The 25,063-nt window shown below is 39.8% G+C and overlaps 1 protein-coding gene across 1 annotated transcript in view; it reads left to right on the forward strand.

Moving 5' to 3' along the window:
- Positions 1–717: 717 nt before the first annotated feature.
- The window catches only part of Gabrr3 (gamma-aminobutyric acid type A receptor subunit rho3), a 56,910-nt gene continuing 32,564 nt past the window's right edge, over positions 718–25,063 (forward strand). Inside the window, exons 1-3 of the mRNA XM_006981605.3 lie at positions 718–842; positions 11,520–11,632; positions 20,371–20,438. Coding sequence (XP_006981667.1) covers positions 718–842; positions 11,520–11,632; positions 20,371–20,438 — 306 coding nt within the window. The remainder of the gene's footprint in view (positions 843–11,519; positions 11,633–20,370; positions 20,439–25,063) is intronic.

The following is a 25,063-nucleotide window of genomic DNA, read 5'->3' on the forward strand; positions in this document are numbered from 1 at the left end:
CTATTCTCTGTATGTAGGCAGGATACTTTTTGAAGAATATAGAGCCCTAATTTAACAGTGTCAGGTTACTTGGTACGTTATCCAGGAGAGTAAGCCTTCATTTAGAGGTTGATTACTATATTTAACCTTAAAGTGAACTACTTTTGTTATGAAGGGAATAAACCATCTTACAATGTGATAGTTTACTTGAAAATAGCGTATTATAATTTCCTATGATGCAGGAAGGTCTGTGTGTTTGAGGAGAGGAAAGAATTCCTTTCTGGATTAAGTGAAACCACATGGGATAAAAGAAAAGGTCTTGCGATGTGGAATTAAGATTAAATTAATCATCTTTCCCTCATTAAGCATATTATTTTACAGAGTCATTACATATATTCAAATCATATTGCACAGGATTAAGAGGATTAGAGCCTACCCTAGCTTCTTTGTCGGCCGAGGGCCGCAGCTAAGAGTTTACTGAGTGGGGAATCAAGCATCCTGCTAAGAAGCCTCCCTGGAAAGAGGAAAAATGAAAGGCTGGGAGACAGACACGTACCTGTGCATGATGCCAATCTGCTTAATCTACAGGAACAAAGGGCTGCCATGAAGGCAATGTCTGCTTTTTCCCTCCTTAGTTCATTTTCATGACATGATGTCTATTTTTTGAAAGACACATGGGCAAGCAATCTCAGTAGCTGTGTTGGCGGCATCCACCTGCATTCCTTTCTTCTAGAAGACATGGTCCTGGCTGTTTGGTTGGTCTCCTTCACCTACACCTGGATTGCATGGTTGCCTGATGCTTCTGCTGCTTCTGCCATCAAGAGGCACCATCAGCAGTGCCTGGCTTCAATGAAACAAACACGGTAAGATACAGTCATCAATAGTGTCCTGTTTTCTCCCTGACAACTGCCTCAGACCTTCTGCTGGTCTTGAAATATATCTTTATGGGAAGCCCATCTCTGTCGCTGTACCTGTGTTTGTAATAGCCCTGACCCATCAGAATAAATCACCTCTGGTTAACATCCAAAAGATGGCTCTTCCATCTTTGGCATTGTTTGTTTAGTTGTATTTATTTGGAAAGAAAATAGTTAAAAGTTTCACAGATGGATAATCCTTCAGGAAACTTGTTTCCTCGGTGTGGAATGCATTGATCATTAATAACGATACTTGCTCACATTTTCTTCAAATTTTGAATTAGAAGTAGTTTAAGAAACAACTTTCCATGTTAATTTTGTGGAGGGCAATATAGTTTTATACTAGTGTCTTAACAGCACACCTGAAATCCCTAGAACAAAAAGAAGAGATAGTATAAAAAAGCATCAAGACTATTTATTGTCTTTTGAAAATAGCATTCATATATTTAAAATATCTTTCTGAAGATCAACGCATCCTTGTTGTTATTTTCCCAACAATAACATGAGATGCCTGGCTATAACCAGGAGAAATCAGTGCATTACAATAACAAGGGTGTCGCAACTTGCCTGTGGCATCCCAGGTTTCACTAAGAGCACCCCGAATTCCCCAGCCTTACAAACTGGACAAGTCAGTGATCCATAGAATATCCTTGCAAAAGTCTTCCTTTTTTATGAGATTTCTCAAAAGATCCAACCTGTGAAGTGGCAGATATCGGAAAGCTTGTCCTTATAACCTTGCATATTCATGAAACACTCACCACCAGATCAAGAAAAAGAACAAAACATTTAACCAATACCTTCAGATTCCTCAGATTTAAAGAAGACAGGAACTGTAGTCCCAATTCCCGGTCTACTTTGTACTTTTAAAATATATATTTTAGTTGAAATAGAATCACATCATTTTCCTCTTCGCTTTCTTCCCTCCAACCCCTCCAATAGACCAACACACTTTCAAGTTAATAGACTCTTTTTCTTTTACTACTATTGTTACACACATACACACACACACACACACACACACACACACACACACACACGCATATACACACGTGTTTATGTATATTTGTATGTATGTTTGGGGTATGTATATATGTGTGTGCATAAATATACAAATACAACCATTTTGATTCCACCTTCATTGTCTATGTGTATATGGTTTCAGGGTCGACCACTCTTCATAGGACAATCAATAAGGGAGCTCATCCCTGGGAGAGGCTAATTCTCTTTCTTTCAGCAGTCAGTAGTCACTTTTAGTTCTTTGCTAGGAGTGGGACTTCATGAAATCTTCCATGTTCCACATTAGCATGTCCATTGGTCATGCCATTGTTCCAATCTTGTCTATGTAGCCATTTCTAGGAGAGGCTGTTTCACAGCAGACTTCCTGGTATTTGGCTCTCACAGTCTTTCCACCTATGAACCATGACAATAACCAGCATGGCAAGATATAGGTAAAGGTGCATTAAGCGTCACTCACATGTTAGTGCCAACCAATAGCTGTCTGACTGGACTTAAAGGCCCACTCAACAGGAGAGAAATCATGCCTGGCACTGGACCTGGCCAACTTCCCAGAGCTGGTGAGGTCATGGACCTGGGAGGAAAATCTACTATTGTCACTTTGGTCCTACTTTTTAAAGTGTCCCTCCTATACTTTCCTTCCATTCTGTCCTCAGACCACAGACCTGAGATGACGCAGGGCCTAGTTGAGTTTAATTCCTTCCTGGATCCTCTCCAAAGAGATTAAACATGAATGTAAGATTATGCCAGACTATGTGTGATTTTTGTTTTTGTTTGTTTCAGGTTGCTTCCAATATCCGTGTAGTTTATTTTATAATAAATGTAGAGTCTATTAAATATCATCGATGAGTTAAGGCAATAGATTTTTCTGGCTGTTCCATAGATGTTTAGAGGAGGAAAAAGTAAATTATAAAAGCTATTCCATCATACTAGTCCACATCCATGGCATGGTATCTATGGGGAAAAAAACTACCACACAACTCATGTCTATCATTCACACACATCAATAAGAGGGAGTTAGACGGGAGCACACAAGACAAGCCCTATCAACAATCATTCAAGAAAGGGGTGACTCAGAAGGCCTTGCCTTTGTCTCTGAACTGTTTGCCATCAGCAGATTCTGGGAGAAAAGGAATCACTGCCTTTAGTTCTGCGCCCTCTGTTCAGCCTGCCAGCCTTCGACAGCTAGCTCCAGATAGCCTGGTTAATCTCAGTTGGCTGTAACACAAAACAAATAGACATGTGAATGGGAGAGAAATTTTTTTCGTATGGTGGGGAGTGAAGGGTGGTGGTGGGGAGGTGGGAGTTAGGAGTTAAAAGTGGTCAGTGCGCAAGGTGTGCATGTATGAAAGTATAAATAATAGTCATGATTTTTTAAAAGCTACACTTATGGCTCATTACATTTTTTTAAGTCAACAAGGAAACACAAAGTCTTTCTGGTAAGGAGGGAACCTTTCCTTAGGTTAAATGCCTCTTTTTATTTCCTTTTAAAAGAAAAACAACTTATGGGCTGTATAGGTCAGGTTTCCTCCAGAGGAAACACTGGGGTTTCTACTGTCTGAGCTCCAAATGCTTGTTTTCCACTTCTCTGTGTTCTAACTGAAGAGCCCTTCAGGCCACATGCCAGAATATGATTCATTAAAATTTATCTCTGCTGCTTTTGTTCTGCAGTGAACAATCCTCTAGGGCACTGAAGATTGTGTAAACCACCACCCTGGTTCAAAGCAGCTACTTGGAATGAAACCGAGGCACTTTCCCTGAGTGAAGACAGTAATCCAAGTCAGTTCCTATACTGCTCTCCGCACTCCCTCATGCAAATGTCAAAGCATTGGACAAAAACACAGGAACAACTGTCTAGGCTTGTTCCAGACAAGGAGGGCCAGGCTTCTCCATACTTCTCTAGTACATAAATATTATGAGGTTCTTTGCTCCGTACTCAACTTGATTATCCACAAGTAACGGTATAACTGATTAATAATCTACCCCTTATGGTGCAAGAAAACTAACAGAATGGAGATGAGAGGAAGGCATAATCCTTGTTTGAAAATCACCCACCTTACCCACTGTTTTGGTTGTGTCAATTATTCTAAGCCCTGCTTTCATTGAGTCAGGCCTGTTTATATTATTTTAATCAGGCTGGTTATTTTTATTTAGATTATAAACTTGATTTCCATCCAAAGATATCCTCTCCTTAGGCTAAACATTTTAAAAGTCTTATATTCTAATATTCCCCTTGTTTCTAAGAAAGGCAGTAGGGAAGAATTATAGATAAAGAAACTTTTGGCAAGTGAAAATATCATTCTTTGCCTAGGAATGACATCCAGTTTTACTATAATCATGCTGTCCTTGGGCTGTTTAGGCCTATTATAGATCTATGACAGCATCTAGTAATTATAAAACTATCCTACAATAGGCCTGTCTACATTTTATCATAGTCTCTTTGTTTATTTATTTATGCATGCTTTAATGGTAACTTATTTAATTGTACATTTTGTGAGCTAATCTTATTATTTTATTTTAAAGCAAGCTTAGAAGTCTCCTGGAAGCTGGGCAGTGGTGGCACACACCTTTAATCCCAGCATTTGGGAAGCAGAGCCAGGCAGATCTCTGTGAGTTCGAGGCCAGCGTGGTCTACAGAGCAAGATCCAGGACAGGCACCAAAGCTACATGGAGAAACCCTGTCTCAAAAAAACAAAACAAAACAAAAAAAGTTTCCTGGAAACTGAACCTTGGCTCTTATTAACAATTCAGAGCAGACATTAGCACAGATCTATATAATAACCTACAGATGATTCTTAAGGCTACAGTTAGTGTGCATTCTTTCAGTATTCCAAGCCAAGCCCTGCACTGGTGTGAAAGGCTGTGGAAACATTAGCACAGTTAGCAGCAGATTTATGATCTTTTTCCAAACAAGATAGGAACTCTAAATATCATAAAATTTTGTAACTTACTATACCATGTGAGCTCCAGATAACATCTACAGGCCAACTCTAAATTTGGTCCAGTTTCCTAATTCCATGAGGGAGTCTGAACCCTCAGCACTGAGCTCATGACCTGGTAGAGGCCCAGGTGAGATACCGTAGCTGCCATGTCTCTAGTGAAGCACACTCTGGCTGTCTCGTCCACAGAAATGCTTACCTGCACAGGTATTTCCTTTATAGGTAAAAGGTATTGACTGTAGTCGTCAGCCTTGCATTCCAGAGGGAGTTCAGGTGTCTAGAAGTTGTTTAGGCAAAGCCCTGGGGCTCTTCACATCCTCTCTAAGGCTTCTTGAAGCATCAGGGACGTATAAACATTGAATCTCCAATTAGGAGATCTCCAACAGTTTTCTTAGTGATCAAATGAAGGGGGCAAATGAATTTCTAGCTACTTCACTCTATCATGAATTTGTATCTATATATCCTAGCAGAACCTTTTGACAGATTTTACATTTTTAAAAGAAAAATGTAATGTAATTTATTGTACTATGTGTTAGCATTTAGACATTACCTGGCTGGCCCCTTGTGGACCTAGTCAGTAAGTAGCAGTGCCTTGACCTGCTCAGGGTCCTGACAACATCAAGTGCTTATTGCTACATGCTCTGAACCCCCTTTAAAAGGCAGGTCCCAGACACCTCTCTCTCTCTCTCTCTCTCTCTCTCTCTCTCTCTCTCTCTCTCTCTCTCTCTCTCTCTCTCTCTCTCTCTCTCTCTCCTCTGTCTGTCTGTCTGTCTCTCTCTCTCTGTCTGAGGTAGCATCTGTACCTCTTCTCTTTTTCCCCTGTCTCTTCTCTCTTCCTCCTTTCTTATCTTCAGAGACACACTCTATGTCCCTTCTTCCTTTCCATTAATAAAATCCTCTACATGAGTGCTGTCTGCATGGTATGAGTGACTTTCCACCGCGCCCCTTGGCTCCACCACCAAGACCACGCCACGCCCCTTTTAAATACCACAGCTGCTATTCTGTTATTATATAGAATATAAAATAGTTTATAATAACTATTCCATGCATTATAAACAATACATAATCGCATATAATTACAAATATATACAAATACTAAGTCAGGTTTTCAAAGCAAACGCCTGTATTCATGAGGCATTATGTATATACAGGCAAGCTATCTGAGGGGCATGTTGTCAAGTGCAATCTCTAAACAATGTGTGGATTCCATTCTTTATGACTTCTTTATTAAAGTAGATTAACCTGGACACTCACCACAGTCTCCTTTGTCACCTTCCTTTGAAGATTTTTCTGTCTCAGGCATCTCTCTCCTTCGTAATCTTGTTTTGTGCTTCTACCATACAAGAGCTTCCTGAGAACAGAGACGATTATGAATACTGAGGTTGAGATGGTGAATGACTCTCCACCAAGCAATGTATCATTTCCACACTGGCTTGTTTCCTACCTTCTTTCAACAAAATTAAAGGAAAAACCTAGTTAATTTGTTAGGTGATAAATCACTAAAAATGATTGTGGGTAATTGGTCACACAATGTAGCTTTTAAAATATAAGTCAGAATAATTGTCTCGCCATGCAGAGGCCTAGTCCAGTCCCATGCAGGCCCCACAGCCATTGATCCAACTTTCATGAGTTCCCACTAGTTTGGTTTGGTCGTCTCTGCAGGTTTCCCCATCATGATCCTGATTCACTTGCTCATAGAATCCTTCTTCTCTCTCTTTGACTGGATTCCTGGAGCTCTGCCTGGTGTTTGACTGTGGATCTCTATATCTGCTTCCATCAGTCATTGGAGAAAAGCTCTGATTTGCTTGAGGGACCCCCTAGCGGTAGAATCAGAATCCATCCCTGGTGCACGAAGGGGCTTTTTGGAGCCCACTACCTATGATGGGACACCTCATGCAGCCTTGAGGCAGGGGTAAGGGCTTGGACTTGCCATGGGAGGCCTTGCCTTCTTGTCGGGGGGGATGAGGAGTTGGTTGGGGAAAAAGGCTGGGGGGGGGGCAGGAGGAGAGAAAAGGGAATCTCTGATTGGTGTATAAAATGAAACAAATTTTCTTAATAAAAATATGAAAAAAATAAGTTAAAATAAAATAAAATAAAATTAGATAATTCAGTTACATTTCAAACATCATGAAAAAGTTTTCTTGACATTCAATGTACTTACACATACATGAACAAAATTCAGTATTTTCATTTATAAAACTAAAAAAAGGAATTTACGTAAAACCTAGCTTCATTTTAACAATGACTAAATCCATTTAACACATAAAATAATGAGAAAAATATACCACCATTTCATTAACAAATTCATTTTCACTAAAGTTTTATTCTTAAATTTAATAGGAATCAACATTTATACAAATTATTTTGTTCTCTTTGTGATGGTAATATAAAATTTAAAAGTTAATATCAATGTATGTACATATTTTCTTCCCAAACATACTTGTATGATGAATAATAAAATTCTATGAAGCAAGTAATGGAAATACAAGTACTAAGAAAATAAGTAATATAAATTTTCTGATATTTTAGAGAATTTATTCATATATTTTTAAATACTTAATGTATGTATTCAAGTTTACTGGATACATTCAAAGGAAGAATGTTCTTCTACATCATCAATATCTAAATATTTTTCAATGTATGATGAAAGGATTATAGAGGTTATTTATATTTGTTTGGGGGAATTATTTTATAATTTTTAATTGTGTGTGGGGTGTGTGTCAGTATGAGAATGTGTCTGTGTATGTCTGGAGGGGTTGTAAATGTAGGTGCCTATGGAGCTGGAGATGTTAGATCCCCTGGAGCTGAGGTTACACTCTGTTCTGAATCACCCCATGTGAGAACTGGAGCCCAAATACCTGTCCTTTGTATGACAGTAAACACTCTTACCCACTGAGACATCTCTCCAGTTCCTTTAAGTATTTTTTTAAACATGTATGGTAAAGTGCATAAATTTGTAAAAATCTGTTTTGAGGGTACAACCAACATATTCTTTTTGCAAAGAAGTTAAGGTAAAAGGAAATCAAGATGAGATAAACATGGACCACTCAGGTCAGGTAAGAGCAGGTGCCTGTACCCCACTGCGGCCCAGAAAGCACTTCACAGCAGGCCTGTGCTCAGCATTCTTGGAGTTCTTAATTAAAATGCATCTGTATTTCAGTCTCCTGCAGAGGAATGTTTCCTGAAAAGACACATTAGTCGCATGTTATTTAGTTGTATCCAAAATATTATTACCAAAGGAGTAATTTTTACAAATTTCCTGTTACATGTTACATCTACACTTTCTTATTTACAAAAACAAGTAGCCAACATTTATTAACTACGTGCTATTTTCTACAGGAACAAGTTATCCTGAAAAAAATGTTACAAATGCAAATTTTATACCCCAAACCTACTGAATCAGAAACTCTGGGCAGAGACCCAAGAAACCAGAAGAGCTGGATGCTTGCCAATGAGGATCACATTTGCCAAACATCTGGGCTGATAGGCATTACTTGAAAACTACCTCTTGTTATTTGTGTACAGGTGTGTGGGGGTGGTGTTCATGTGGGTGCACTTGTATATGCATATATGTGGAGGCCAAAATTCAAACTCAGTTCTGTTTCCTCAGGAGTTGTTACCTTGTGTCTTGAGACAGAGTTTTTAATTGACCTAGGGTCATCAATTAGGCTTCTGGTTGATGAGCAAGCCCCAGGGATCTTCCTATCTATGTCTTTGGGATTACAAACACGTGTGCTACTATGACTCACTTGGTGGGGGGTAGTTAGAGGGATCAAATTTACGTTCTCATGCTTGCTCAGGAAGTACTTTATGATGAGTATCTCCCCAGTCCTCTATCACTATTTTTTAAATAAGCAGTTTATCCTAGCTCCTTAGAAGGTTTTCCCTAGTTTATTCTAGCTTCTTGGGAGAAATAGTTCAGTGTGTTCAATTATTCACCAGCTATAATGACTTAACATATGTAAATTCAAATTCATTGCCTTCTGTCCAAAATAGATTCCTTTCCTGAACTTATCCATTCATATTATTAGAAAAAGAATACATCTCTAAACCCCTGAGGATTCATCCAGATTCCACTCTATTGAGAGATCATACTGGGCCATCTCACAAACCCTAATATACCTCTTCCATCAGCTGCTTCAGCATCTGAAATCCTCCTAGTCAGAGTCATTTTCTAGTCAGAGTCATTTTCTGGAGTCAGGAAAATTCCTCCAGTGCCAGTGAAATGGTTCAGGGGACACGACTGAGGGTGAGAACCTTGGTTCAATCTCCAGGCTCTACAGGATGGAAGGAGACAAGAGAATTCCACAAGTTGTCTTCTGTCTTACACAAGAGTGTCCATGGGAAACACATACACACACACACACACACACACACACACACACACACACACACACAATAGATAGATAGATAGATAGATAGATAGATAGATAGATAGATAGATAGATAGATAGATAGATAGATGATAGACAGATAGATGATAGATAGATAGATAGATAGATAGATAGATAGATAGATAGATAGATAGATAGATAGATAATAGATAGACAGATGTAGCAAGAAAGAATTTAAATCAACTTTTGTTAAAATTTGCATCAATGTTCCTATGAAATGGTACCCAAGGCAGAAAAGCAGTCTCAGTGTCCCAGCACCTTGCTCATATTCACAGATGCCCAGAGAGACAGGCCTTTGTTCTACATCAGAACACCACAGAAAGGAGCTTGCCAGGCGCCCTTTGACCTAGAGAAGGAAAGGTGGCAATGGACTTTGCCTATGTCACTGTTGGGTTTGCCCAGGTCCAACATCCCCGGAGCCCTGCAACCTCCAGCAGGAATTCTGCCTGCAAGCTCAGCCTGTCCCCGTAGTCTCTGCTTAGTCTGGCTTTGAAACCCCTGTTTTCATCCATTTAGAGTTTTGTAAGGGTTTTCGCTTCTTGACTGCTTTAATGAAGAGATTGTTCATTCAGTGTCCATCTCTTGGGTGTCCGGTTCCAATGCTCATCCCCGGGCTGTTTCCACAAAGTATCTTGTTGAAATGCTCATCCCTGGGCATTGTTTCCTCAAGGGCTGCCTTTGCTGATGTGGGTGGTCTGTGAATCTGAACTTGGATCACCTTCACCCACATAATATTTCTCATTTAACATACACATTCTGAGAAATGTTGTCTATTTATGTATTAAATCCCCCCTTTTTTGCTATTTCAAATACTCTAAAATTTGCTTTACCTTACCTGCTAGACCCTTATGTAATGAAAAACAAATGTTGACAGATATTTGGCTTATTCTGAACTAACAGAATGAGATTTTATGTGTTTATTTCAGAGCACACTTTGTTAAGCAAGATGGCTAATAATGAGAAATATATGTATCTTAAAAGTATTTTGTGCTGGCTAGTTTTATGTCACCTTGACACAAACTAGAGTTATCTAAAAGGTGGAAACCTCAATTGAGAAACTACCTCCATAAGGTCTGGCTGTAGGGCACTTACTAATTAGTGGTTAACAAGACAAGGGGGACCAAGCCCATTGTGGGTGGTGCCATCCCTGAGCTGGTGATCCGATCCGGGTTCAAAAAAAAAGCAGGCTGGGCCAGCTTATAGCCCTGGTTCTGGGCCTGGGTGATAACTGGGTTGGTCAGCCTGTCAGTTTTCCCTCAATGTCACCAGCAGGGAGAGCTCTCCATCACTGCCCTGGCTAACTCACCCAATGCAGCAGGCATCAAGGAGCAGGACCAGTTCTTCTGCTCTCACCCCTGGAGCCAGCTCACCTGCATTCACATCAGGGCCAGCTCTACTGTTTTTCCCAGGTGAAGTGCAAGGCCCAAATTTCGGGGCCTGCTCTCCCCAACATCCACCCCATCTATGAACTGCTGGAGCATGTGAAGGGACAGGACCTGCAGATCCAAAGCTGCAGGATCTCCATGACACAAGACAACAACAGGACATCCAAGAGGAGTCCCAGTGAGAGCCCAGTATCAATGGTGTAGCAGAAGCCAGAGGCCTGCAACCAGACCAATGACTCATTGCCATGAACACTTATTGAGTAAAGACATATGGACTAAAGGGTAAACTGTGTGACTCACTGTGTCACACTAGAGCTTCCATGCCAAGACTTGTGTTTGTTTGGTTGGTTGTTGGTTGGTTTAGTTTGGTTGGTTGCTTGTTTTGATTTTTGTTTTTCTTTTAAATTTTGTTTTATTTTGAAATGGAAGTTGCAAGGGCAGAGGGTAGATACAAAGGGACAGGGAGATGAATGGGAGCAGGATGTGAAATATACAAAGAATCAACAAAAAGTTTTTCAAAAATGTTGAAAGAAGGAAGAAAAGGAGGGAGGGAGGGAGGGAGGGAGGGAGGGAGGGAGGGAGGGAGGGAGGGAGGGAGGGAGGGAGGAAGGAAGGAAGGAAGGAAGAAAGGAAGGAAGGAAGGAAGGAAGGAAGGAAGGAGGTATCGGGAGCAAGCCAGTAAGCAGCTCCCCTCCATGGCCTCTGCATCAATTCCTGCCTCCAGGTTCCTGTCCTGTTTGAGGTCCTGTCCTGACTTCCTTCAGTAATGGACTGTGGGTGTGGAAGCATATGCCAAATAAACCTTTTCCTCCCCAAGTTGCTTTGGTCATGGAGTTTCATCACAGCAAAACTAACCCTAACTAAGACATCTGTGTCTTTCTCTCGGGGGTACAGCATAAGAAAAACCGGAATGAGGAAAGACGACAGTACTAAAGTCTGGCCCCTAAGACGGGAGCAGTTGTTGCACATTGAAGACCATGATTTCTCCACGAGACCTGGATTTGGAGGTTAGTGTTACCATCAAAAATCAATGCTAAAGCCTACTGCACTCTCAAGATGGGAAAATTTGAAGCAATTAGTACAAAAACTCCAGTAAAAGCCATCTGCTAAAGTAAGTAAGTAAATAAATGAATAAACACTTTTAAATACTTGTATGATTATCTTCTCTTGACTGGGAACAATTGACAATGCCTATATTTTATATTGATCCCTAAACTCCTTTTTTTCTATTTTTCACACTCTTGCAAGGGTAATGTGTTCAATATTTGGAAGACAGATAAATTTGCAACATAGCAACTTGCTATTTCTACTATAAGCTGAAGTGGATGATATGATGCTAATTGGCTGACTGACTATTCCTACAAGCCAGAACACCTGACTTTAATGGAAGAACAATAGTAATATCCAATGCCACGACTCCCTCTGCTGAGTGTATTTTTCTCCTTTTTAATGCTTTTAGCAATTAAAACTGGTTTGTTTTGTGTTTTTAAGATCTGGCATGTATTAAGCCCTTTAATGTGCTGTACCATTTACCTTCACAATAATTACAAATTGGCACCATCATGAACCTTCACATTCCCATGTAGAAACCCATGGTTACAGAGGTTAGAAAGCATCCTGAAACCAAGTAGTAAGTAGCAGAAACAAGATTTTATGGCAGGTGGGGATGGTAAATCAGAAGAGGAGCATTGTGGAGCGTAGTGTTCTTCCCTTGGGGCTCTTCTACATGGTTTCATCATTGAGAGGCCATGATTTCCAGGGATGAACAAGGAGCATGACATCTTCCAGCTAAACTAAATTTTTTTGAGTTCACCTGGTTGGTTTTTGTGTGTTTGTTTTTTATGGAAACAAAATCTCACCCCCACAATTCTCAAACTGAAAGCTTTTCAAATATGCTGAAATATGCATTGTCTTGTGTCATGGAGCTCCTGCAGCTTTGGATCTGCAGGCCCGGGCCCTTCACATGCTCCAGGAGTTCATAGATGAGGTGGATGTTGGGGAGAGCATGCCCTGAATGCAATTCTCAAACTGACAGCTTTTCAAATATGCAAATAAGGGGAGGGTAGATAAAGAAAAAACAAGACCTGACAATAAAGCATTGGATGAATAACCAATTTGGATGAATAACCAATGACTAGGGAGAGTTGGGAGAAATGTGATAGTCATTGCATATTATGCTCACAGTCAAGGGGAAGCAGGCAGGCATGCAGATGCCATGGAAAGTTAATGCACTCATGGGAAAAAGTTAAATTATCAAGCAACTGTTATGTAGAAGGCTGTTTTGGTTTGTTAGGATTTGGTGTGATTTTTTTTTTCTTTTTCTTTTTTCTTTCTTTTTTTGCATGTGCCAGTGTATTCTGTACATGCATGTATAAATGTGTGTCCACTTATATATGGGCTCATGTGTGCTAGTGTGGGTTCACATGTATACATATGCATTCAGTAGCCCAGAGCTGACTTTGGGAATCTTCCATAATCACAGCACGCATGACTCATAGAGGCAACACCTCTCAGTTAAATGCAGACTTCATTGGCATAGCTAGTTTGGCTAGGCAGCTCCCTTTGGGAATCCTGTGTCCCTACCTTCTCAGTGCTGAAGTTATAGGCAGGCTGCTTTGCCCATCCAGCAGAGATCCATACTTTGGTTATTACCCTTGCACTTTACCTGACTGGCAATCTCCTCAACCCCTGGTTTTCTTTGGTAATTTTCTGGGAACCAGTGGGTTGCAATTCTAATCTTTTTATTTTATTTTATTTATTTATTTATTTATTTATTTATTTATTTATTTTGGTTTTTTCGAGACAGGGTTTCTCTGTGTAGCTTTGCGCCTTTCCTGGAGCTCACTTGGTAGACCAGGCTGGCCTCGAACTCACAGAGATCCACCTGGCTCTGCCTCCCGAGTGCTGGGATTAAAGGCGTGCGCCACCACCGCCCGGCTTCTAATCTTTTTATTTTAAGACAAGGTTTCTCTGTGTAGCATCCCTGGTTGTCCTGGAACTCCATTTGTAGACTAGGCTGGCCTCGAACTCAGAAATCCACCTGCCTCTGCTTTGAGAGTGCTGGGATTAAAGACATGTGCCACCACTGCATGGCCAGGGTTGCAATTCTCAAGACCTGGCTTAAACTCCATTTTATTAGTGACTCAGACTGTCCTGATCATCAGAACAGTGGGGGAGGCTCTTAGCAGTTAGGGAGAGTCCACCCTGTCCTGTCACCTGTCCACCTCCACCATTCCTGGCCAACTAGATGTAAGTGAGACTGAGAGTTCGCACAGCTGGCAGATGCTGCTGACACTGCATGGTCAATGATGCTGATGCTGTGGCTCTGAGAATTGCACTCTGAGGGCTGCTGGGTTAACTTACCATCATCAGATTTAAGTCTTGGTGAGCTTGTTACTTTTTGTTTTCTGGAGTGTTTAATCACAGTTGTTGAATTCCAATTTACAATCGTAGAAGCCTGGAAATTAATCAGGTTTAAAGAGATGTTTATTTAGTGCTGAGCACTCCACAGTCATGTATTCTCAGCACTTTGAGGAGTCATGAGTCTCTGAACTGACTGCTACCCACTGCCAAGAAGCTTCTGTGACCAAGGCTGAGAGCAGCACTAGTCTGTAGGTATAAATGTGCATGTCTAGAAGGCAGTTTGACAATGCCTTCTCCTTCTAGTCTAAAGACATCCCCAGTGACTATTATCAGGTTTACAGTGCTAGGAAACAATTTCCTCCTGTGGATTAAACACCATATCTGATCAGAGAACCTACTTGCACAAGCCCAGTGCAGGATCAAGCCGGTCAATAATTCCAGCATGGGTAGGGGAGGGGATCTTGTAACTTCGTGCCTTGCTGAGGAGCTATTGGCAATTGATGTCTCCCCAAGGAGACAGCATCATTTTTCCTTGAGGGTGTAGCTACTAAAAGTCTACCCATGCTCAAGCTAGCACCACTAATTGGACTTGATTTTTCAAAGAGAAAAATAAGGAAGAGGACATAAGGAGTGGGCAGGATTCATGTTAGGAACCAATGAGAAAATGGGGCATCAGTGTGGATATGACCAAGATACGTTATGGTTGGGGTGTGTGTGTGTGTGTGTGTGTGTGTGTGTGTGTGTGTGTGTGTGTGTGTGTGTGTAAAATTATGAAAGAATAAGTAAGGTATGCTAATTTTAAAACAAAAGGTATTCATTTCACTGTCCTTTTGAAGCTCTCTCTTTTTCTTTCTCTACATCACTATTTCTCTGACAATTTTCCAAAAGATTCCAAAATCCTTAACTAGCATTTTCAATAAACTGATGCTCTCCCCAGAAAAAGGTCTTCCAAAGTTTGGATAATATAGTCTACAACTGCGGTGCAGGTGTAGCAGTTCCCTCAATTCTGAGATTTCTAAAAATCAAGTCAAGTGGCTTGGAGTTGTATCCTTTGCAGCCACTAGGAGATGCCATTTGCACATGAATTGTTAGAAACTGACCCCAGACAGAGTTGAAAATACCTAGAGATGCATCTTCTCAGGAATTCAAGATTGATTGATTGATTGATTGATTGATCTGCTTATTTATTTTGTTTATTTTGAGGCTATTGTAAAAGGTGCTGTTTCACTGATTTCTTTCTCAGTAGGTTTGTCATCCATATACAGGAGGGTGACTGGTTTTTGTCTGTTAATTTTGTATCCTGATAACTTTGCTGGAAGTGTGTATCAGCTGTAGGCATTTTTCAGGTGGAGTCTTTGTCTCTTTGTTTTTGGTTTTTTTGTTTTGTTTTGTTTTTTGAGACAGGGTTTCTCTGCGTTGTTTTGATGCCTGTCCTGAATCTCACTCTGTAGACCAGGCTGGCCTCGAACTCATAGAGATCCACCTGGCTCTATCTCCTGAGTGCTGGGATTAAGGGCGTGTGCCACCGCTGCCTGGGTTCAGGTGGAGTCTTTAGAGAAGGGTGTGTTGATGTCTCCCTATCCTGTTTGTATCCCCTTCACCTCCTTCAATTGTCTTACTGTTCTAGCTATGACTTCGAGTCATAATTCCTGGAAGCTAGGTTCCTCAATTAAATTGTTCTCTGTGGTAGAAGAAAAGGTGTTGTTGTTGTTTTTGTTGTTGTTGTTTAGTAGGGTCTTTTTTAGGGACATTAGCAAGAAAGAGAGAAATGACTATACTTATTAGTGGACCTTAAAACAAACACTCCACAGACACCTTATTGCTCAATGTGTTCCAAGGATTAGCAGAAGCACCAGGGAGTCTGTTAAATTTTGAAGCTCAGGCCCAAAGCCTGCATTGTAACTCACATGGTAACAGGATGCCCAAGTGAGGGGCTATGGAAGCTGCAGAATACTAAGCCTGCACCTTCCTGTCAAGGTAAAATATTTATGCTTTCATCCTCCACCCTGGGCATCATTCTCACGTCCAGAAAAGCAATATTACATTGGCCCAAAATTCCCTCTTTACCTGATCTGTTAGGAATACATGTTAATATTTTAAGTGACCATGCCTTCCTAAATTATATTCCCTGAGGCTACTTTATGAGATTGCTACTAAGTATGCAATTGAAACATGAGACTCACACTTAGTGACGGGCGGCAGATCATCTCACAATTAAGAAATTCTTCTCACAATCATAGGTTGGGCTAAATGGGTTTGAGGTGGGTTGTTCCGTGATCCAGGAAGGAAAACTCAACAAGTCCAGTCATAAGTGTCAGTCTACTAACTGTGAAATGGTCTTTAACCTTCGTTTGCTTAGCTTGACCAGAACCGTGCCTTCTATGGTGACTCATTTCTCTGTTCTCAAACGGCAGCTTTCCTTTGGGAAATCAGGCTGTGGAATAGAAAAGACAAGGCTTAATTTATCTCCCTTCTCTTCTACTTGTCTACAGCCCAAGCTCATGAACATACTTCTCTCCTCTCAGCTAAATGTAACTTCAGCACTTCTCCTTGCCTTAATGTGTTTTCCTAATTAGGTTTAACATTAAAACCAGCTGCTACCGGGGTGGGTTTTTTTTTTCTTCTTTTCACTTTTATAAAGCATTAGAAGATTAATTGACTCATTATGTGGAAACAGGAGGATGTAAATTTAGGGAGCTTTTTGTTTAACTTGGGTTATAAATTGCAGCTCATTTTCTTTATTTATGTTTTCCCGCCCACTATGTCTCCTATAACTAAGGACGTTTTGTTTCAGTCTTCCAGATGATGGTCTCTTTGTTTCTCGAAAGTCAATTCAGCACCTAGATTCTGGCTGCTGAGTTGAGACAAAAGCTAACATTATTAAAGCTGCTTACGGTCTCCACATGTCACACAACAGGCCTGAGAGTCAGAAGGACTTATTCCTATCCCTACCACTACCTTTCTCGGGATTTCAAATGAGAGTTCTTATTTATCCACATAAGTTCATACAGAGGTCAGCTAGAGCTAAAAATCCATGTGTACCTACCTAATAGAGTGCCTGTAAGGATATGAGATGACACATTGTGTAATGTATTATAAAGACACTACAGAAATGCATACATAATTTCCACTTAGCCCTAACTAGTCTACCTGCATAAAAATATCCCAATAAATACATTAAAAGGTTTATAGATGTGTGTTACTACCTAGTTAGTGATCCTTGGAAGTTAATAGTCAAAAGGGTTAACTTTTACTTGATATAAACTTGAGCAAAGTTCTTTTAAAGGTATTATCATTTATGATGTTAATTCCATTGTTCACCCAACAGAGAGTAATTGTTAGGTAGGAGAACATTTGGATGGGGTTAAGGTCAGGATGTGGTATGCATTCCTTTATGTATTCTCGTAACAGCCCTACAAGGTGGGCCCCATATTGTTCTATTTAGAGATTAGCAAACAGAAATATGAAGATTAAGGAGACACATGGAACTCTAGCCCTACTTTGGTTTTATATGGCTATATGTGTTGACATTTTAATACCTGTGCTTGACTGCTTAACTGTCACTTTCTCTAATACTCTGTTCTTTATCTGATAGCACAAGAATGGTGTTTGGAGGTTTGGTTAAGTACCAATATTCCATAACTCTCACCTTCTACTCAGCCCCCAAGTGTCAGAGCACAGGTTCTCATACCCAAGAGTTGGGTGACCTTGACATAGAGTTCAAAAGAGATAGACATGAGGCTGGACAGCATCTACAGGCCCACACTGTCTGTGGAGTCTGAAGAGCTCATCTCCATATCATAGTATAAATCAGAATGGAAGAGAGAGGAAATAGAAGACAACAGGAACTCATTTCAAATGACCAAGCTGTGTATTTCCTTCACCGTAACAATGGCCTGGAGATTACATTGCTATATATGGTATATTCTATCGAATATACCATTGAAAGCTAGCTTTGTAACAGTGTCCCCAGGATTTCAGAAACAGCCACCAACAATAAGGACATGCACTCCTCTCTTCATATCTTAAAGCATTGTTTCCTGGCCTGCCACCATTACCTAAAAATACACCAACTTGTGCAGGTGTTCCAGTCCTTATATGAAATGGTGCAACATTTGCCTATGTCCCATATTAGTTCTTCCATGATCTTTCAGTTGTCTCTAGATTACTACTAATGCCCAGTACAATGTAAATTCTGTGTAAATTGTTGTTAGTAAGGCTTGTTTGGAAAATAATGGTGAGGAAAAAGTACATGTTCAGTTCACAGACAGATGTGAATATCTTAACTGAAGTTGACTAAATCCACAGATATAAAACCCATGGACTCAAATGGCCAATTGTCCTTAAAAAAATCCTAAATCCAAGCTGTTCTCTGGCTTCATCAGAAAATGAGTGATGGGAAATCACTACAGGTGTGTGTGTGTGTGTGTGTGTGTGTGTGTGTGTGTGTCTTATATGATATGTTTGAGTGTTTAAGTGATGACCTATCTGTTTAAGTGTTTAATTAAGAATAGTGCCCTGCAATTCTAAAAGGTAGGCTTGCATTTTTGCTTAACTGAGCAAGTAATAATTTATTAAGGTCCAATTAAGTCTCTTAAGTCTATAAACTATACTGTTTATGGCTTGCAGTGGAACTCTTTGACTGTCTCTGTGCGGAATTTACATTGGAAGAAACCAAACTTTGGAGGTATTTCTTGCTCCATAATATGTAACTGTGATGAAGCTATGCTCATGCTTTATCCAGCACATTCTGCCACCTCTTCAAGACCTTTCAAAATCTCATTCCCTCACAGTATTAGAATTAATAGGAAGATTTATTCACCATGAATTGCCAAGTAGAGGTATGGATGTTTTCATGAATTTTTATTTTGATTATTAATTCAAGAAAAAGGGCAAATGCGAAAATCACCAATGCTGAGCCCTGCAAAGGAATAATGCTAAGCTGTTCCCAAGTTCATGTGGAATCAGAATCTGCAGTAAACAATGCTATTTATAGGATGAATGTCATACAAGTTAACTGATCCCATATGCTAAGAAGATGGTCGTTAGGACACAAGTAAGGCATTCATACAGGGTAAGACAGGAAGATATTTGAGTGACAGGCCAAGTACCTGGCTAGCAGAGACTCTTCTAAGTAGCAAATGATAATAAACAAAAGGGGAATGTGTTGTTGATAAACGCAACATTAAGAATTAATGATGTCCCAGAAGAGTATCAAAGGAGTTAGCTTGTTTTATACTGCATTATGCATCTAGAAGGCTGCTGAATTGTGTTCATATGTGTGTCACATACAACACACTCAGTCATTCTTTAGCCAAGTATGGAAGCTTCTCAGGATGGATTCATCTAAATCCCAACATCTTGATTAAACAGCTGGGACTCAGCTGTGCAGGATTAATCTTTATTGGTTCATAGTTGAAAATTCTTTTTAACTCAACAAGGCAATACGATTAATGAGAATGAGTTATTACAGTAAGAAAATGCATGCAGAGATTATATGTAAACATATGGATTATGTCAACATCCATCAGATCAAATTTTATACCCAAAACTAAATGATAAAGTTACTTAACAGCAATCCCCTTAAATATACAGAGAGAGAGAGAGAGAGAGAGAGAGAGAGAGAGAGAGAGAGAGAGAGAGAGAGAGAGAGTTGAAATCCCTTCTTAGTGGAACTAGAAAATGCCACAAGTTGCCATTTACCCCATTCCAGGAGCCCCAGCTGCCATTGAGTTTGAAGTCCCCATAGTCTGAGAGTGCTTCTGTTTCCATCTGAGTGTGTTTCATCGAACAAGTCTCTAGTTCTTCTTCCCCAGTGCCCTCCGAGGATGCTGATCTACAAGGAAACATGTCTGAGTCTGAAGCATTGGTATAGCATTCGGGAATCTGTCTATCTCTAGACCACCAACTGCTTCATGAATGAAAAGAGCTGGCAGTGGGGTAGAGAAGTGGATTTGACATTTCCAAAGCCAAGGACTCTATAAAACTCACTGAACTGCCATTATTATATGAAATGCATGATCTGACATGTTTTTACATATGTTTCCAAAACATTGTTACTTTTTATATCCCTACCAACCAAAACATGGAATAAAAAAACTGAAAACACCAGTTCTAGAATATATTGTACAAGGAAATCTTTAGGATTTTCCATGCAAGTGAGCAATCATGATTGGAGTAGCATTTATTCGTGCATGTGCCTTAGTTATTACATTTGAGGGTATGATAAATGATTCAATAGAAAATAGGGGAAATGATGAATAAAGATATTGGAAAAATAAATCACCTTCAATTGTTGAACAATGGTCTTTCTTGGTTTTGGAAGATGTCCAAAATGATTATAATGCATTTCTCAGTAAATTTTTCATTTTTCTTTCGGAAGGTTCCCCAGTGCCAGTAGGTATAGATGTCCAGGTTGAAAGCATCGACAGCATTTCAGAGGTCGACATGGTGAGTTTTCCCATAGAGTACTGAGCTTTTTTCTCAAAAGAATAAAATAATAGTCTTGATACCATTGGTTTTTGAATAAGCCATTTCAGGCATTTCTGTTATTAGTCTTTCCTATTTTGCACCACAGTAGGGTTGTGATTGCTTTTCTCTCTTCCATTCACTTCTTTCTCCCCCTGATGAGACTCAGATTCTTTCCTCCCCTTTTTCTGCCTCATGATTTCTTATGCATGGCTTCCTGCAGAATATCATGGTAAATTTGCTGTCTGTCACAGTTTGAAAATAAGTGCACAAGAAAAACAACCACACAGTTTGTGAACTATGAAATCTCAGCCCCAGGGCCTTGTTCATAAGATGATAGACTGCTATGCTGAGCTTTATTTCCAGGTGTTTCTGTTGATATTAATCTGTTTGTCTCTAAATAACCAATATCAGAAGACAGGGGCATTTTAAGATTCATAATCACCACATTGAATTTTGAAAATTTTGGTTATCTCATGGCTTGTTGTAACACGAATCTTAAAAGTTCTTATTAATAAAAACAAACCTGGAGCCAGGTGTTGCGGTAAACGCTGAAAGATCAGAGAAACAGAAGAAGCCACATCCAATCTCACCTCACCAACTTCTCAGCTGATCCTGTTTTCCCAAGCTGGAAGCCTCTGAGTCCTCATCCAAATGGATCTCAGCTGAACTGCAGCTGAAAGCCTAAAAGCTTAAAATCGTAAAAGCCTCTAGTTCCTGGTCCTCACGCCTTATATACCTTTCTGCTTCCTGCCATCACTCCCTGGGATTAAAGGCATGTGTCTTTCCCAAGCAAGACATGAGATCTCAAGTCCCGAGATTAAAGGTGTGTGTCACCATGCCTGGCTGTTTCCAGTGTGGCTTTGAACTCACAGAGATCCGAATGGATCTCTGCCTCTGGAATGCTAGGATTAAAGGTGTGTGTGCCACCATTTTCTGGCCTCTTTGTCTATCTAGTGGCTGTTCTGTTCTCTGACCCCAGATAAGTTTATTAGGGTGCACAATATTGGGGGACACAATATCACCACAGTATGTTATAGAAATATAGACAAGCTTGATGGTTTGTGTTCCAATGTATATTTCATAGAACATTTTTTTTTATTTTTAAAATCACTATTTCATTTATAGTTATATATAAAAGTGGATATATAATAATTTTATATACATATGCATATTGGGAAGAAAAAATAAGAAAGACTAAATTGTTGGATACAATTAAATTCAAAACTTTTGTCTACAGACATAACTACACATGTTACGGCTCAAACACCAAAAAGATTTATTTTAAAAATGTTTACTCTCAAATTTTGTGTTTCCAGTAAAATATTACTATCCATTCACCTGGACTTGTAAGCTCTGAACTCTGATATAAAGAACCTAAAGCTTATGAAAAATAAATTTAAAAATATCGAAAAGCCACTTTTGAAAAACTTCACGAGAATACACATTTAAAAGCTTCAAAACAAGAGAAAGTAAAGTATCAGGATGAATAGAGTGTCTATTAGTAGAATGTCTATTAAATAATGAAGTAAATATTTTCAGATAGAAGTGAATTCAAAAAGAAAGTAATTGAAAATGACCTTGTACTATCCGTCTCCCTTCCAGCCTTCCCCAGTCCTCCACCCCACTCTACCTGCTTTTTGTGCCTTTCCCTTCTTTAACCTGATTTCATCATTTTTAGTCACTTTGGTGCTTTAATGGCCTCGACCATACTTTTTCCATTTCATTTTCCCTATGTTTGGTGTATAAGGACTCTCTTTGTCTAGGTAACTTTCCGAAGCATTTTTCGTTTAAGTGATTTTCAGCATGGCAGGTATTTTACTGTAGCAAGAGCTGATGCTGGCCCAGCTTTCGTACTTGAATGCCTCATTTCCAGGTGGATTTTTTTTACCTCCTTATTTTATGTCCATTTTATGTGGTCTGGGTTTTGATGAGCCCTTTCCTTTATGTTTGCATGCCAAATACAGCGCCTTTCTAAGATACATTTTCAGTGGTCCTTGCCTCGCCTTCGCCTTCACCTAATGGCTGCCAGGGAACAGAAGAAGTCCTGAGTGAGGAAAATGCAGAGTAACTGTATGCTATTGATAGGAGCCCAGAGCCTCAGACCCATAGAGGGATGGCAAAGCCTTCTCTTCTGGTCCACTTGTGAAATATAGACATTATGTGCAGGAAAAGTCCAGCATGGCTTCACCCATCCCCCAACACTTACAGCCTGAAGACTGCTCCCCTACAGAGACAGCTCCTTCAGAGATTAGCTAAACCTGACCCCTAGGTCCAGCTGTATACTTTAAACCCTGCCTGCTTGCCCAGCTGTGTGTAAAAACCGACTTCCTTGCTCAGCTGTATGCAACAACACAGTGCTGTCCATTTCAAAGTCTACATAATAAACAAGCTGAGGGTCCTAGGTGCACAGGCTTCTCCAGCAGAGAGCCCGGACCACACAATCCCAGATTTCTGCTTTGTGTGTTTGTCTTGTCTTCAGTCCCATGAAGTACCAGTCAGGTTTGTCCCTGGAGCCATGCTAGAAGAGTTGCCCCTCCCCCACCCCCACCCCCCATTTTGTTGTCTCTTCTGCCCTCTTTACATGGGTTCCCTTTGTTTCAATTATGTGCACAGGTAAATAACACTCTTTGCAGGTACCCAGCACCAAGTAAAATGCAGTTTATGGGTCTTTTGGTGTACTTTCTATCTTAGTGCCCCCTGTATTGATTTAACTTTGAGTGCCTTTAGTTGGATCCTGTGCCCTCCTGTTGGCCCTAGGCCCCAGGCTCTGTCTCTCTCTAGATTTGGTCTCCCTTTTCATTGAAGTTACACAGCTGCTCCTTAGCATTATCTGAGATTGTAACTGTAATCATCCTTTCTTTTCTGCATTAAACATCATAGCCTGGACTTTTGTGAGGGGGTGTTAAAAGTGTTGTAAATTGAAATGTCAAAGTTGTGTGGTTTATGAGGTAGGCATATATAAAATTCACAGTATTCCCATCAAAACATGGCTATCTCCTCACACTTTTTGTAAAAACTACTCAAATTTCTGCTTGCTTTTTGAAATACACAGCACACTGATGATGAAATACACGCACCTGTGGTCATTCTTCTGTGTAATGCAACACCAGGACTTCCTATATAATGTCACACTGGGACTTCCTGTCCTGCTGTAACTTAGCTCCAGTTTATCTGCCTATTCCCACCTCCCTGCTCCTCTCAGATTCTAGCTACCAACATTCTACTCAAAACCAGGATGAGATTGACTATTTGAGAGTCCACATGTGAATCTTCCACATGTGTGATACTTGCCTTCAATAAAATCAAGGAGTACTTCTTCCATGAATAGGGAAAAACTGAAGTATTTTCATTCTAAATTTTGCTTCTAGCTGAAAAAAATTTTGTTATTATATACAATGGATTCTATATATATTAATCTATATAATCTATATAAATTATATATTATATATAATATTAATATATATTAATATTTACTTAATATACTTCATTATATTAAGTAAAATTTTTGACATGTACTCTGTACTATGTATACTTGTTTTGTAGAAATAACTTTGAATTTAGATTCTACATATGACTAAACCTGACAATACCACAATTAAGGATAAAGAATGAGAGAGGAAGAGAGAAAGGGAGCAAAGCGAGACTCTCTTAAGGGAACTAAAGAATGTACGTTCTTGAGTCATACAGCTTTTCCAGCTGTTTATTTAATCATATATCGTCTATAGTGATTCTTCCTCCTAAATGAATGAAAACTTGAGGAGGTGTGAAAATTCTAAACATAGATATATCTAAACAAAATCTTCTATGACCCATTTGTTACTCATGTCTCAATCTGATCTTAAAATTTTCTTCTCCAATATATCTATTCAGTTCACAAAAGCCTCAAGTTAAACATTGTTTATTTCCCAGCACTTGCCCAAATGATAGTGCCCTGGACCTCCCTAAAACAATGGCCTGATCTAGAATATCCCCACACTTCCTGACCCAAAGGCAGCTCTTATTAATACTTCTTGTTGTCTATTGGAATTCTGAAATGGAATTTAAATAATAATTAAGTCATTCAATGAACTAGCCTGTGCCTAATACCCCCCTCTTCTCTACAGACCCCCAAACTGGGTATTGTCCTTCTTCCCTAAATTAGGCTTACTTTGGTGCTCAGTCTCAGATAAACATGGGCTGGTTTCATCATGCCCAACAAGAAAACACTTTACAAATATGAGTGACCTCTTACCATTGTACTTCACTTCATGCTAAAGGTTAGCTTTTTGAAATGTTCTATATATTATCATCTCATCCTTTTTGCCTCACTTGAAATTCCCTTTAAATTCTGTCTCACTCTCCACTCAGCAAACTTCAGCTTGGTTGTGGTGATATTTTATTTGTATGTTAATAAATAAAGTTTGTCTGGAGATCAGAGGACATAATGGCCAGCCATAAACAAAAGTCAGGTGGTGGTAGCACACGCCTTTAATCTCAGTACCAACCATAGAGACCTGGAGGTCTGTACAGACAGGCAGTGACAACAAAGTGAAGTAGCTGGTCTAAGAGCCAATGAGAAGACAGAACAGCAAGGCAATAAAGGCTCAAGTTAGACAGGAAGAAGC

Source organism: Peromyscus maniculatus, chromosome 12 (genome assembly GCF_049852395.1).
Source record: "Peromyscus maniculatus bairdii isolate BWxNUB_F1_BW_parent chromosome 12, HU_Pman_BW_mat_3.1, whole genome shotgun sequence".
Taxonomy (NCBI): Eukaryota; Metazoa; Chordata; class Mammalia; order Rodentia; family Cricetidae; genus Peromyscus; species Peromyscus maniculatus.